The 12,604-nt window shown below is 53.3% G+C and overlaps 1 protein-coding gene across 5 annotated transcripts in view; it reads right to left on the bottom strand.

The window, feature by feature from the left end:
* PGS1 (phosphatidylglycerophosphate synthase 1) overlaps positions 1-11,094 on the bottom strand; it is a 54,170-nt gene extending 43,076 nt beyond the window's left edge. For all 5 annotated transcript variants that reach the window (XR_015721231.1, XR_006782701.2, XM_087854039.1 and 2 more), the window contains exons 1-2: positions 10,933-11,094; positions 1,062-1,251 (exon numbers count right to left, since the gene is read on the bottom strand). Coding sequence is in view for 3 of the 5 variants with exons in the window: in XM_087854039.1 (XP_087710165.1) it covers positions 1,062-1,251; positions 10,933-11,072 (330 nt within the window). In the remaining 2 variants the exon portion in view is untranslated. The remainder of the gene's footprint in view (positions 1-1,061; positions 1,252-10,932) is intronic.
* Positions 11,095-12,604: the final 1,510 nt, after the last annotated feature.

Raw genomic sequence — 12,604 nt, forward strand, 5'->3', positions numbered from 1 at the left:
CAGATGAGGAGCGCAGGGAAGAGCGGAGAGCACGTACACAGACACACACACACACACACACACACACACACGCACGCACGCAGAATGCGTTCTGGAAGGAGCCGGTCAGAAATAAAGCTGAGTGTGGACCTACAGAACAACAGGGCAAAAGGAGAATGTACAAGTATTCAAATCAAGTACAGTTCATTCTGCAGAAAAATTCATCTCTACACGTATTTCCTATTACCCACCACCATTCTGCCTGTCTGACCTCATCACACCTTAATTCTAACATCACTGCTAATGTGAACCCAGAGGGTTTATGTTAATAAAAATTAATCAGTTTCAAATTACTTATTCCAATTAGCGGTTTCACCTCGAGTAATAGATGGGCCACGAACACCTGAGTACTGAAAGCTCAACCCCTCAAATGCGAAGGTCAGCATCTCTACCAGGACAGAGAAGGCACAAACTTTAGACAAAGTCACAGGAAAGAACAGGGATCATAAGGCCTAAAACCAGGTGTCCAAATTTTCCAGTGATCCATAAAGCCTCCTCACCAACAAGAGAATTCCAGCCACTTCCTACACGTCAGTCTCATCCACGGCTCACAGCTGAGTCTTCACTCCCCGTACGCCCTGCCTACCAAGATGACACCACTGTGTTCTGGACATGTTTGCAGGGGAGGGCTCTGTCATGCCGTGACTACAGTAAGAAGGTTCCTTTTAGCCCCCGACATCGCTAGCAAGGACGCCCACACGCCCGCAATAACCTCCCTTCCGATGGAACCGACGGAATCCATCTGTTCGTAAGAGTCAAAATCCAGGACCTGCCCTTCACTGCCCACACGCTCTGAGCTACCCTACCTGAGACATCAGCCACGCGGGGGAGCCTCTGATGATGGCACAACTCAAGCATTTGTGAGGCTGAAAACCTAACAGGGAGAAGAACCCACAGCAAGAAGCCGAGCAGCCATCAGAAACCTCCAGAACAGAAGGCACTTCTGCTCAGGACTCACCCATCCTCACGCCCCCAAGCCTCCACTCAAGCGTCCACCCCTCTCTCCTACGGACACTACTTACCTTCATGAGCTCAAAAAACTCTGCCGGGGAAGAAAGCACCCTGACGTGGGAACTGGAGACCCCGAACTCGGGGACCAGGTTTCGGATCCACTGGAACCTGTGCACACCCTCCGGACACAGGCAGCAAGGAGGGGAGGTGACCTGAGGGACAGCTGGGGACAGCAGAGGAGCCAACAGCAGCCATGGTGACCTGGTTAGAGAGACACACAAAGGGTCATACTTCTCAAACACTTCCTTGAAGTCCCTCTCAGCTATTGGGGGGGGGGGAGGGCAGGAATTTTTTTTTTTAACCAATTTCAGATTCTCTAGACCATTTTAAGTGAGCCCAAGCAAACTGCAAAAGGGCTTTTCCTTCAGCCGCTACTCGCTGAGCAACTTGAGAAGTGCCAATGCCTATGATAAACCCCAACTTGCAGTGGGCTCCAAACAGCTCCAAATTTAGAGCAGCCACAAGTAAACTCACAGAAACCACGCACGGTCAACACCAGGGCGCCCCACCAGCCAGCCTGCAGGAGCCGCTGATGGCTACCTGGAGCCAGGGCGAGTCTGGGAGGAGGGTGACCGCTGCAACCCAGGCCCCCAGCTGCAGGGCTGCGGAGATAAACGAAGCTTTTATTTAGGGAAGGACCCAGAAAACCGAAGTTTTCTCTTGAATACTCGGTTGTAGAGAGAAGAGCTGGAGCAGGAAGAGCCTGGGGGAGGGGGGCCATCTCGGTGGTGGCAAGAATTGCCCCTTCAGCCCTGGCCACGTCGGCCTCGGGGCTCACGCCACGTAAAGCTGCATCCCCGCCCCCACCGGCCGGCTCCACTCCACTGAGGCAGAGACAGCAGCAACCGAGGTCCTGCCCGTGAACCACACGTCTGCTGCCCGCCCCGTGGGGACGGGGAGGGGCAACAGACGCAGAGCCCCGCACAAGCCCGGCCCTACTCTCAACTCCAGCAACAGCAGCAGGAAAATCCTCTGCGGTGTGTGCCCTTCTACTGCAGCTCCGAGGGGGGCTCTGCGGAAAGGGCGCTTGCACACCCCAAGGCCTGAAGGGTCACAGATTCCAGGAAGATGACTTCATTCACTTGCCTCATGATAAAGCGCTGAATCTTCCCAGGGCCCGCAAACGTCCCTACACAGACGCCAGATGGCCCACAGCTGTGCTTCCCAGAAAGCCCACTGGTCTGTCCCAGCCGACTCACTGCCAAGAAAACTTTAGTCAACGGCTGGAAGGTAACGGCTCTCCAGATCCTGGGAAGTTAGGGACTGGCCTGGCGCCCCAAGGTGCAGAGTGGGGAGAGCGGCTACGCTTTCTCGGTCTCAGACGGGGGGTGACCAGCTTGCTGAGGTTCTCTGGCTTCCAGGGGATGAGCTGCAGCTCACAAAGGAAAGGCTTAGATGCGTAAACTAGGGACTGCTGCCTCGATTTCCCAAACCGGAGGCCTTATTCCTGCTGTGCTCAAAGCTAACTTCCAGGAGGAGAGGGAAAGATCCTTCGGTCCAATGGAAAACCACGAGACAATGGGAAAGTCTGCACAACACTCTATCAATTTGAAGCCCCAGAGGGGGCCTAAAGTCTAATATTCATTAATTAAACATGGTCTGTTTGAGGTGGAAAACCCCACAGCAGCGCCACACCAACAGATCTCCCAGCCTCACGGCACTTAGCCTCTCTCAACCCGTATGAAAAAGAACCAGGGCGACCGCTAACGCCCCCCACCCCCGCCCTCCACCGCGCTGTCGGTCCTCGCATCCTTCCCCCGGGCCAGGAGATTCTGATCGGCTCCAAAAGGAAGCTTCAGAGACATCCTCGGCACACGGCGACCCAGAAAGGGCAAGTGCCGGCTCGGGCCACGACCCCAGGCCTCGTGTCAGCGCTGTTCCATCCTGTGGGGGGCACAAGCGAAGAGCAGCCCAGCCCCCCACACACCTGGCGGCCTCACAGGCTTACACACCTGAAACCATCCAAGAACGACGCAAGAGGAAAATGCCACCATGACCTAAAGGTTGAAATGTGCAGCATGTGTCTTCCAGTGATCGGGAAGGGGAGCCGGTGGTGCTGAGCGGCCGGGGAGGCCTGAGGACACTGTCCCTGGCGAGGCCAGGCAGGCCGTGCGGAGGGGCTGCTCCGGGCAAGGAGGGGACTGAGCAAACGTTATGCCGCCGGCGCTGGAGAGCACCACCATCCGCGGGAAAGCCCAGGAGGGTGTCCCCAGCCAGGCCAGAGGGCACATGCACCCAGGGCCCACCGTCAGCCCCATCCTGCCCCGGAGAGGCACCGGGCAGGCTCGGGCGCGCCGGGCTCAGGGCCCCGGGCTACCGTGGGCAGGCCTCGTCCCTGCCAGGCAGCTCTCCCTGGGAATGCTCCACCAGGGCCTCGGTCCAAGAGCTGTTGAGGGCTTTTCTATGTTGGCTTCCTGTTTAATCTGTGTACTGACAGGTTTATTTTTGCTAGAGAGGAGAAGGAGCTGAAAGCCAATTAGGTGCAGGGAGTCATGGAGGGGGAGACCCAACCCTCGAGCGGCACTTCTAGACACCCGAAGAGGAAGGCGCCCTGAGAAGGAGCCGAGCGTTTCATGAAGGTGCCCTCAGTGACGGCATGGGCCGGGGGAGACCACACCTGGACGGGTGACACTCAAAATCTCACTGGAGTGCCTCGGCTGGGGCAGAAGCAGGCAGGCCCAAGTCCACTTAGGGGCTCACTGTTTTCCTTCACCTCAGCCAGAAGCCCATGGGGGGTTAGTTCCCGCTTTCCTCAGCCTAACTCCTGGGAATCTTCCCAGAAAAGGTGGCTCCCGGTGCTAGCAGCACCCCCATGTCACAGTCACCCCGGTCTCCAGGGGCGACCACCTGCGCAGGCAAGTCCCGACCCCAGGGAGGCTTACTAAGAAACCACACGTCCCAGGTCAGGAACCGAAGCCCCGAGAGATCTGAGCAGCTGTGGTTACTTCACCAAAAAAGCAGAGCCGTGTCACACACACCATTCAGAGAACTAAACCCGCACACACATACACGATTTCCACATCTAGACCTCGACTCCCCTGAATCATCTTTCTAGAACCATCCAGCTCCCATTTCTAGTTACAAAGAAGAGGAAGTGGTGGGGGCAGGGGACCAGGTAATAGCTTCTGCCGACTCCAGAATATCACGGAAGTTTGGAAAATAGGGCTAGGGCAAGCGCCTAGGGACGCTCAGGCAAGTCAGTGGCAGAGGCAACGACAGCAAGCACTGCAAACTGGTCCCAGCCGACAGGTGAAATGGTGAAATGAAGCGGGGGCTCTGTGAAGGACAGGCTCCGGCCACCCCCAGGACACCCGACTCCAGGTACAGGTTCAGCCACGGGATTTAAGGCTTCCCGTGGAATCTGCAAGGTCCCTGCACTGTGGAGCAGGCTGGGTCTAAGTGCTGAAGACCCCTGACCTGGGGCCCTTCCTCCACCCAGGGAGAGACCTGTGCGGGCGGGGTGGGGGCAGGCTTCCGGGGCGACTCTGGGAGGGCACGGGAGCGTGAAGGCGGGGAGGCGCGCGGGGCAGGGACGCTTCCTCCCACATCTCTAAGACAAATCCACATCTGAACCGCCTCAACCAAGGATGCTCTTGTCCCTGAGCCCCTGGGTGGGGACGGGGGGGGGGGGGGCAGCCACTAAGTGAAGACAGCAGAAGCCTAGGTGGGACAGGGCAGCCCACCCCTCCTGCCAGGTTTGGGAAGGCAGTGGGACTTGAGTTCAGAATAATCAGCCACTCGGAAACAGAGCAGAAGAGCCACTGAGACACAACCCAACAGAGCGATTGACACAGGGAGCCTCAGGGGAAAGAGAAGGTATTTCTTCTTTTTGTGAGGAGATAGGAGTTTTCCATTTCACCAAGTATCTTGAAGCTGCGTGTGCTCCATGGAAAAATACCGGCACACCTTGCATTTTTTCCTTTGTCTGGATGTGCAACAATGTGCCTGGAGGTCCAACCAAGCTCGGGGCCAGCGGCGAGATGCCAATAAAGAAAGGCAGGGGCGCCCGGGGGGCTCAGTTAAGCATCTGACTCTTGATTTCATCTCAGGTCACAATCTCAGGTTGGTGAGATCAAGCCCCACGTCAGGCTACATTCTGGGTGTGGAGCCTGCTTAAGATTCTCTCTCTCTCCCTCTTTCTCTGCCCACCCCCACCCGCCCTCTTTAAAAAAGAAGGGGGGGCGCCTGGGTAGCGCAGTCGTTAAAGCGTCTGCCTTCGGCTCAGGGCGTGATCCCAGCGTTCCAGGATCGAGTCCCACATCGGGCTCCTCTGCTGGGAGCCTGCTTCTTCCTCTCTCACTCGCCTGCTGTGTTCCCTCTCTCGCTGGCTGTCTCTCTGTCACATAAATAAATAAAATCTTTAAAAAAAAAAGAGGAGGAGGAGAAGAAGAGGAGGAGGAGAAGGGGGGCAGGGGGAAGAGGAAGAAATAGAAAGGCAAATACTAGAGAACGACACCCAGGTCTACACTTTCCCTTTAGACACGTTCCCTCCAAGGCCTCTCCACCTCAGAGGACACAAGTCTGATCCCCAGGGGCTGCAGAGTGTCACCCACCACCAGTGGGGAAAAAAAAAGTAAGCTGGCCAACCTCTTAGGGTCTTTCCAAAAGGGGGCACCTTGGGCTCTGAACAAAGAACACAGTGATGCGGGAGGAATGTCTTCCCACACGAAGCACAAACCCTCGACAGACAGTACAGGGGTTCTACTCTCTGTCCTGGACTGTACTCAGGGCATTAACTCAGTGGCCCCCACGATGGGCTCTGTCATGCTCTGAATCCATGAGTTTTTCCGGAACTATAAGATTTGTGGTACAAGCTCTGTGGCTTGGGTCCCACCCAAATCTGTAAAAAATGATGAAAAAAGAAGTTCTTAAAAGAAACTAAGTTCTGTGGACTGCAATATTTTCAGAAACTACTTTTTAAGAAAAACCCACCCTCCCCCCTCAGTCATGCACATTTAAGCGTCAGAAAGTGAGCTGAGGAGCAAAGAGCAACAGTCATAGCACTTCCCGAGAAGAGCTCCACTACGCGAAGGCACCGTACTTCCTGCGTCCCCGGCAGCAGGCGGCCCTTCCTGACTGACGCAACACCCAAGTCCAAGAAAGGGAAGTTGAGTGTGAATTCCCGTAGCTTACAAAAGACCAACGGCCTGATGAACTCCCACAAGAAGTCCTGCATGGGAGGCCAGGCTGCCAGCATCTGACTACATGCTGACCAGATGACTGTCCTCTTGACTTGCCCAAAAGGAAGTCAATCACATCCAGGGGCCAGAAAGCTAACATAACCCATAATACACCTCGGGGGGCCAAAGCAGCAGGCAAAGGGAAGTGTCTGACGAGAACCGAACTAATCCAAAGGCTCTGACCAGCCGGACTTCCCAGCAGCCTTGAAAAGAACTCGTTTACATGAATCAGATCACATGTTTATAAGTGGATTATCTATCAGAACACTTCAATCCCAGGCTAGCTGCTATTTCTCTAGGAGCACACAACCGACTGACCCTGCCTAATTCATCACCAGCTGCAATGTGTTCAGGGGATACTTCTGTTCATATGAATTCGATAAAGCTAAAATTTGGGGCGCCTGGGTGGCTCAGTCGGTTAAGCATCTGCCTTTGGCTCAGGTCATGATCCCAGGGTCCTGGGATCGAGTCGCATCAGGCTCCCCGCTCAGCGGGAAGCAGCGGGGAGCCTGCTTTTCCCTCTGCCTCTGCCCCCCCCCTACTCATCCTCTCTGTCAACTAAATAAATAAAATCTTAAAAAATAAAGCTACAATTTAAAAATCCATCCGTTGTAAATCTTATTCCAATCCCCTGTAAAACCAAATTTGAATTATTTGGGGAAATTATGCTTTAATTCTAAATATCCCCCTCCCACCCATTCTACTACTGGAAGCCAAGAGACGCTCTGCTGAGTGCTAACAAGTAAGAAGCATCACTAAGTTCAGAGAAGAAGTCATTTCTGGAAATCTGGTGGTCCCTCAGAGTGGAAACTACTAACAAGCTGAACCGGACGGAGTATGCTGACCTGCCACGATGACGTCAGACATCTAACTGAAAGAACAGTCTTCCGGTTGTCTGTCTCCCTCTTACAACTCAGGGAGGTTAGAAGCCCCCCACCTCCTCTCACACTCAATTCACTAACTCTCACACACGCACACCCTGAAGAGAAAACAGGACTTGAGTTTCTTTTTTTTTTTTTAAGTTTTTATTTATTTATTTATTTGACAGAGAGAGAGAGAGAGAGACAGCCAGCGAGAGAGGGAACACAGCAGGGGGAGTGGGAGAGGGAGAAGCAGGCTCCCAGCAGAGGAGCCTGGCGTGGGGCTCGATCCCAGAACGCCGGGATCATGCCCTGGGCTGAAGGCTGACACTTAACAACTGAGCCACCCAGGCACCCCGGGACTTGAGTTTCAATAATAAAGCCCTTTCTGCACGTACAGCTCCAGCTAAAAATCGTCTGTTTGGGGTTTTTAGAGAAAGAGGCCACAAAGAAAATACTTCCTTCTACCGCAGGCAAGCTCAAGATCAGGAACTCCTGCCCACCGGGCACATTTCCCACTCAGTCCCATCTACTCCAAACAACGAGTCAATTCCTGGAGTCTGCGGACTCCTACACACCACCTCGAGGTGCCGTCTCCCCCTCCCGAGCTCCAGATCTGTCAGTCAGCTGCACACTGACACCTCTACTCGGACGCATCTAGATGCTAGTTAACATGCCCAAACTCACTTTACCATCGCCCCCCAAGCCCAGTCCTTTCTTATCCCCTGTTTTAGTGATGCGTGACTCCATCCACGCAGTCCCCTAAGCCCCCCTACACCTCCCGCACCAGAGCTGACTCTAACCCCTTCCACTCCATACCACCTCAGGCCTAGGCCACCATCAAAGGAAACTGTACAAGCAATCTCAGAGCTTGCCTCCCAGGGTCTCCGCCCAGAGGACAAGCTTGCTCCTGGCTCCTCCCTCTGCCTCCTCCCATCCCTACTCAGTACCCCCACTAGGCTCCTGGAAATGACTTGGGAACCTGGGGCGTCTCAGAACTGCCTTCCACCTTGGCCGCTACAATCATCAGCCCACACCACTCACCACCCTTCCCTGAACACCAGCTCCCCCTTCCTTACCCAGCCTGCTCCTACACTCCAAAACACAGCTCTGAGATCACCCCCACCAGGAAGCCTTCTGTGACCTCCTGCTGTGCCTCTCAGATGCTGCCATGACCTTCTACCTTACCCTACTATCACTGTCAGCTTATGGGTCTGAGCACCTTGAAGATGGGGCTAGGTCTTTCTCTTTGCTTCCTTGGTACCTAGCACAGCAGTGCTCTACACACGCATGCTGAATACATGAATGAGCCCAGCAGTCCACAGTGATGATGAGTCAGATGCCTGAACAAGAGAAAACACAACAGTATTTCTAGATCACTAATTGGAAGTAATTTTAAGTAGCATTCTCTGTCACTGTGGCTGTCTCTGTAACTAACATGTAAGCCACTGCAATGAAAGAACCCTCCCTCCACCCCTCTCATTAGCCGCGAGGGTTCATCAGGCGCCTAACAGGTGAGTCAGACTGGCAAGCTAAAATCTGACAAAGTCTCAGCTCATGACTACACAGAACTATTATCAATGAATCAATGATCAGAGTTACAAGAAACCACACCATTCGGGGAATGAGGAGTTGTGAGGTACAACTAAAGGGGGAGAAACGAAAGTCAGCAGCCAATACAGGATGAGTGGCCAGATACACTAGAGAAACCCCAAACACCAAGGCCACAGAGTCGGGAAAATCTGTAAACCAAGTAAGGCAAGAGGGGAAAAAAAAAAAAAAGAAAGCCACAGTGTTGTAACAACAGTCAAAGCACTTATCTTCAGTCCTAGCAAAACATTCTAAGGATTATAAAACACAAATTTCTTTTTTTTTTTTTTAAGATTTTATTTATTTTTGAGAGCAAGAGCACGAGCAGGGGAGGGAGGGGTAGAAGGAGAAGCAGACTCCCCGCTAAGCATGGAGCCAGATACGGGCCTCAATCCCAGGACCCTGGGATCATGACCTGAGCCGAAGGCAGACGTTTGACTGAGCCACCCAGGCGCACCCACAAATTTCTTTAAAACACAAAAACTTGGTGGGTGGGGGGATGGGTACTAGGTGATGGGCATTAAGGAGGACACGTGATGTCATAAGCACTGGGTGTTATATGCAACTAATCAGTGAACACTACATCAAAAACTAATGATGTACTATAGGTTGGCTAATTGAATTTAAATTAAAAAGAAATAAACAAATAAAACACAAAACTTGTATTTCTTTAAGTGAGTTTCTGGTTTAATTGTTGACCAAGAGATACAGCTCTCTCTCTCAGCTTCACCAAAAAGACATATGGTGCCGGGACGCCTGGGTGGCTCAGTCGTTAAGCGTCTGCCTTTGGCTCGGGGCGTGGTCCCGGGGTTCCGGGATCGGGCCCCATGTCGGGCTCTTCCGCTGGGAGCCTGCTTCTTCCTCTCCCACTCCCCCTGCTTGTGTTCCCTCTCTCACTGGCTGTCTCTGTCAAATAAATAAATAAAATCTTAAAAAAAAAAAAAAAAAGACATGGTGCCACACCTACCGCATCCATTTACAAAAAGGACTTTGGGAAGTCAGTTTAGACTACTCCCACTGCCACACTGTTCCTCTCCCCCCACCACCACCGACAAAAGACACTCAAGAGAAATGTCTTTTTCAAAAGAATTTGTAGAGATTGCCCCAACATCCCTAAGTAGTCAATTCCAATGTTAAATAATTAACAAGTGTTTTTCGTATGGTTTAAACACATACAGGGAAATGACAAAACTGCCTGAACACCTCATCTTTGAGGAGAGAACGTTTCTTGAAACCTTAAACCAAATTTCCCAGTGGTTTGATGCCAAGATGTAGAAGTCATCTGATTTCACCACCCACTGCAATGGCCAGGTCTTGGCTAAACACCAACTACAGAAAATGCAGAGGCCACCTCTTCCCCGGCCCCGCCCCCACGGGGTTTCGCTGATGTGAAACTTAAAGTCATTCTGATCAGCAAGCTTCTGAAGGGCTCCATACTGATGCTATCACCTAAAAGTTACCCTGAACCAAAGTCGAATTTTTGCTGAAAATCATCCACCGTAACCCAGTATGAAGCAAGTTCCTTCCCATAAGTAGAGACAGCACGCACGACCGGAACACAGATCTGTGCACGAAAGCCAAGAGGTCCCACCTCACCAAAGTAGCACAGATAAAATCTAAGATAATACAAACTCTTCTAAAAGATGCACGTCTAAGATAGTTGTTTTTTTTTTCTTTTAAAGGGTCAAGTGTAAGGCTTGAGTCTCTGATAAGAAAACCATTTGCACACAAGAAATCTTTTTTTTTTTTTCCTGTAACATCAGCAATAACAACAGGCCTCTTAGGTCAGCATGTTCTTGGCAAATGTTGACTTTAGAAAGACCACTGCCTGAACAAACTGCTTCAAAGCCTCCTCCACTTACATAACTCACTTCAGTACTTTTCCAGAACACGGGCCCTTTGAAAAGTGTGAAGGGGGTTCCGAGTGGTTCCTCTTCCCTGGCCTGAGAGTCCCTGACTCAGGATTGCTTCACAGCCCTCTCGGGCAGGATGTGCGAAGCGCTGCACGCACAGGATCCCGGCCGGGCACTGCGAGCCCAGCCGAGCCACCCAGCAGCCAGGACCGCGCAAGGAAAGGCCCGCGTCGGAACGCAAGCTGCGTCTCCCGCGACCAGACCTTCCAACGCCCGCCGCCCGGGGCCCCGGGGAGCCCGCGCTCGCCTCCCCACCCACCCCCCACTCCGCGTGAGCTCACTCCCGGCGCGGAAGGGAGGCAGGGCAGCGGCCTCGCCCCCACTCCGGCCGTCTCTCACCTCCTGCGCCGGCGGTCCCGGTTCCTGCCCAGGCGGTCCGACAGGCGCCCCAGGAGCGCGGCCAGCCCGGGGCGGCCAGGCAGCAGGCCCAGCAGCCGCCTCCAGAGCACCGGCCCCGCCGCAGCCGCCGCCGCCGCCATGGAGACTCGGCGCTTCCGCTTCCGGCGCGCAAGAACTTTATTGACAGCTGCGCTCGCGGACACGGGGAGGGGGCGGGGCAGGCACAGGTGTGCGAGCGGCGCGCGGGGCGCAGGCGCAGCGGGCTGAGCTTCTTCTCTCCAGGTCCCTCACCGCCCCCACTCCGCGGCCCCCGACTTGCGCTCCTGAGCGTCCTGGGTTCGCGCCCACCGGGTCACGCCCAGCACCGAAACTCGCAGGCAGGTACGCGGGGTCGGCCCCGGAGCGTAAGGTCCTGCGAGCCGAGGGCCGCGCGTCCATGGAGCCGGGAGCACCCCCTGTAGCTGATCTTCGAAAGGAAGTTGTTGCAGGATCCTGGGGGGGGGGGGGGATGGCTCTGATCCGAAACATGGGGTTCCTTGGCGGACCCACAAGGATTGAGACTTGGAAACCCAGGAGAACGGTGGGAGATGTCACATCCTACTTGGCTTGTCCCAGGGGGGAGTTGTGAGGGTGCAAGGGTGTGGACGCTCTGCATGCGAAACATTCCGCATTCCACGTCCCCCCAGGTATCCCAAGGAGGTCCGTTACATGCTCCCTGCAAGAATGTTCATCTTGGCATTGTTCATGATATCAAAAATGTGAAAGAAGGGGCCCCTGGGTGGCTCAGTCGGTGAAGCATCTGCCTTCCCCTTGGGTCAGGATCTCCGTGTCCTGGGATGAGCCCTGCACCGGGCTCCCTGCTCCGCCAGGGGCCTGCTTCTCCCTTTCCCTCTGCCTGCCTCTCCCCTGCTTATGCTCTCTCTCTCTGTCTCTGTCAAATACATAAATAAAATATTTAACCCCCCCCCAAAATGGAGGCAATCAACAGTGGGAAAGTTGGTGAAACAGTGAAGTAAATAATGGTACATCACTGTTGGAAGATCAGGCATCCACAAAGAATTACGTCCCAGAAGAATGTTTAATGACATGAAGTGTAAAACCCAAATTTCCAACGAGTATTATAGAGCTTATCTCATTGGGAAAATTAAAAATTAGAGGGAGTATTGTGTACAGACAGACTGAAAGTAAATACACCAAAATGCTAACATTAGTTTTTTGGTGCAATTCAAGACTTTCCAAGTTGTTTACAAGCAACGAGCATTTCAGATTGTTTTAATTTTTCCTTTACATTTAGATTGCATTACAAACACAAGGTGGAATTTGATTCAACTCTTCCGAGTTAGAAGGGGTGAATCATCAAATTTCCTAATTTCCAGTAACTAGAATGAGACCGTCCATTGCATGATTCCATTTTTGCACAGCTCCTGGGACACAGGGTGGTTGCAGAGGCAAGTCGCTGAATGCCTGCACCATGATGCTCAGTGGGGACCACAGGAGCACCCTACCCATCCTGGAAAGAGCTGGCAGTTTCTTTTTCTATGTAGTGCTTGCAGGGTGAGGTATTAAGTGAGACAAACAACCACAGTAATGTCCCACTGGGGATTTCTGATCCAAAATAATTTGTACTGGGGCGCCTGGGTGGCTCAGTCAGTTAAGCATCTGCCTTCGGCTT

Source organism: Ursus americanus, chromosome 23 (assembly GCF_024610735.1).
Source record: "Ursus americanus isolate L20-20 chromosome 23, mUrsAme1.1.p, whole genome shotgun sequence".
Taxonomy (NCBI): Eukaryota; Metazoa; Chordata; class Mammalia; order Carnivora; family Ursidae; genus Ursus; species Ursus americanus.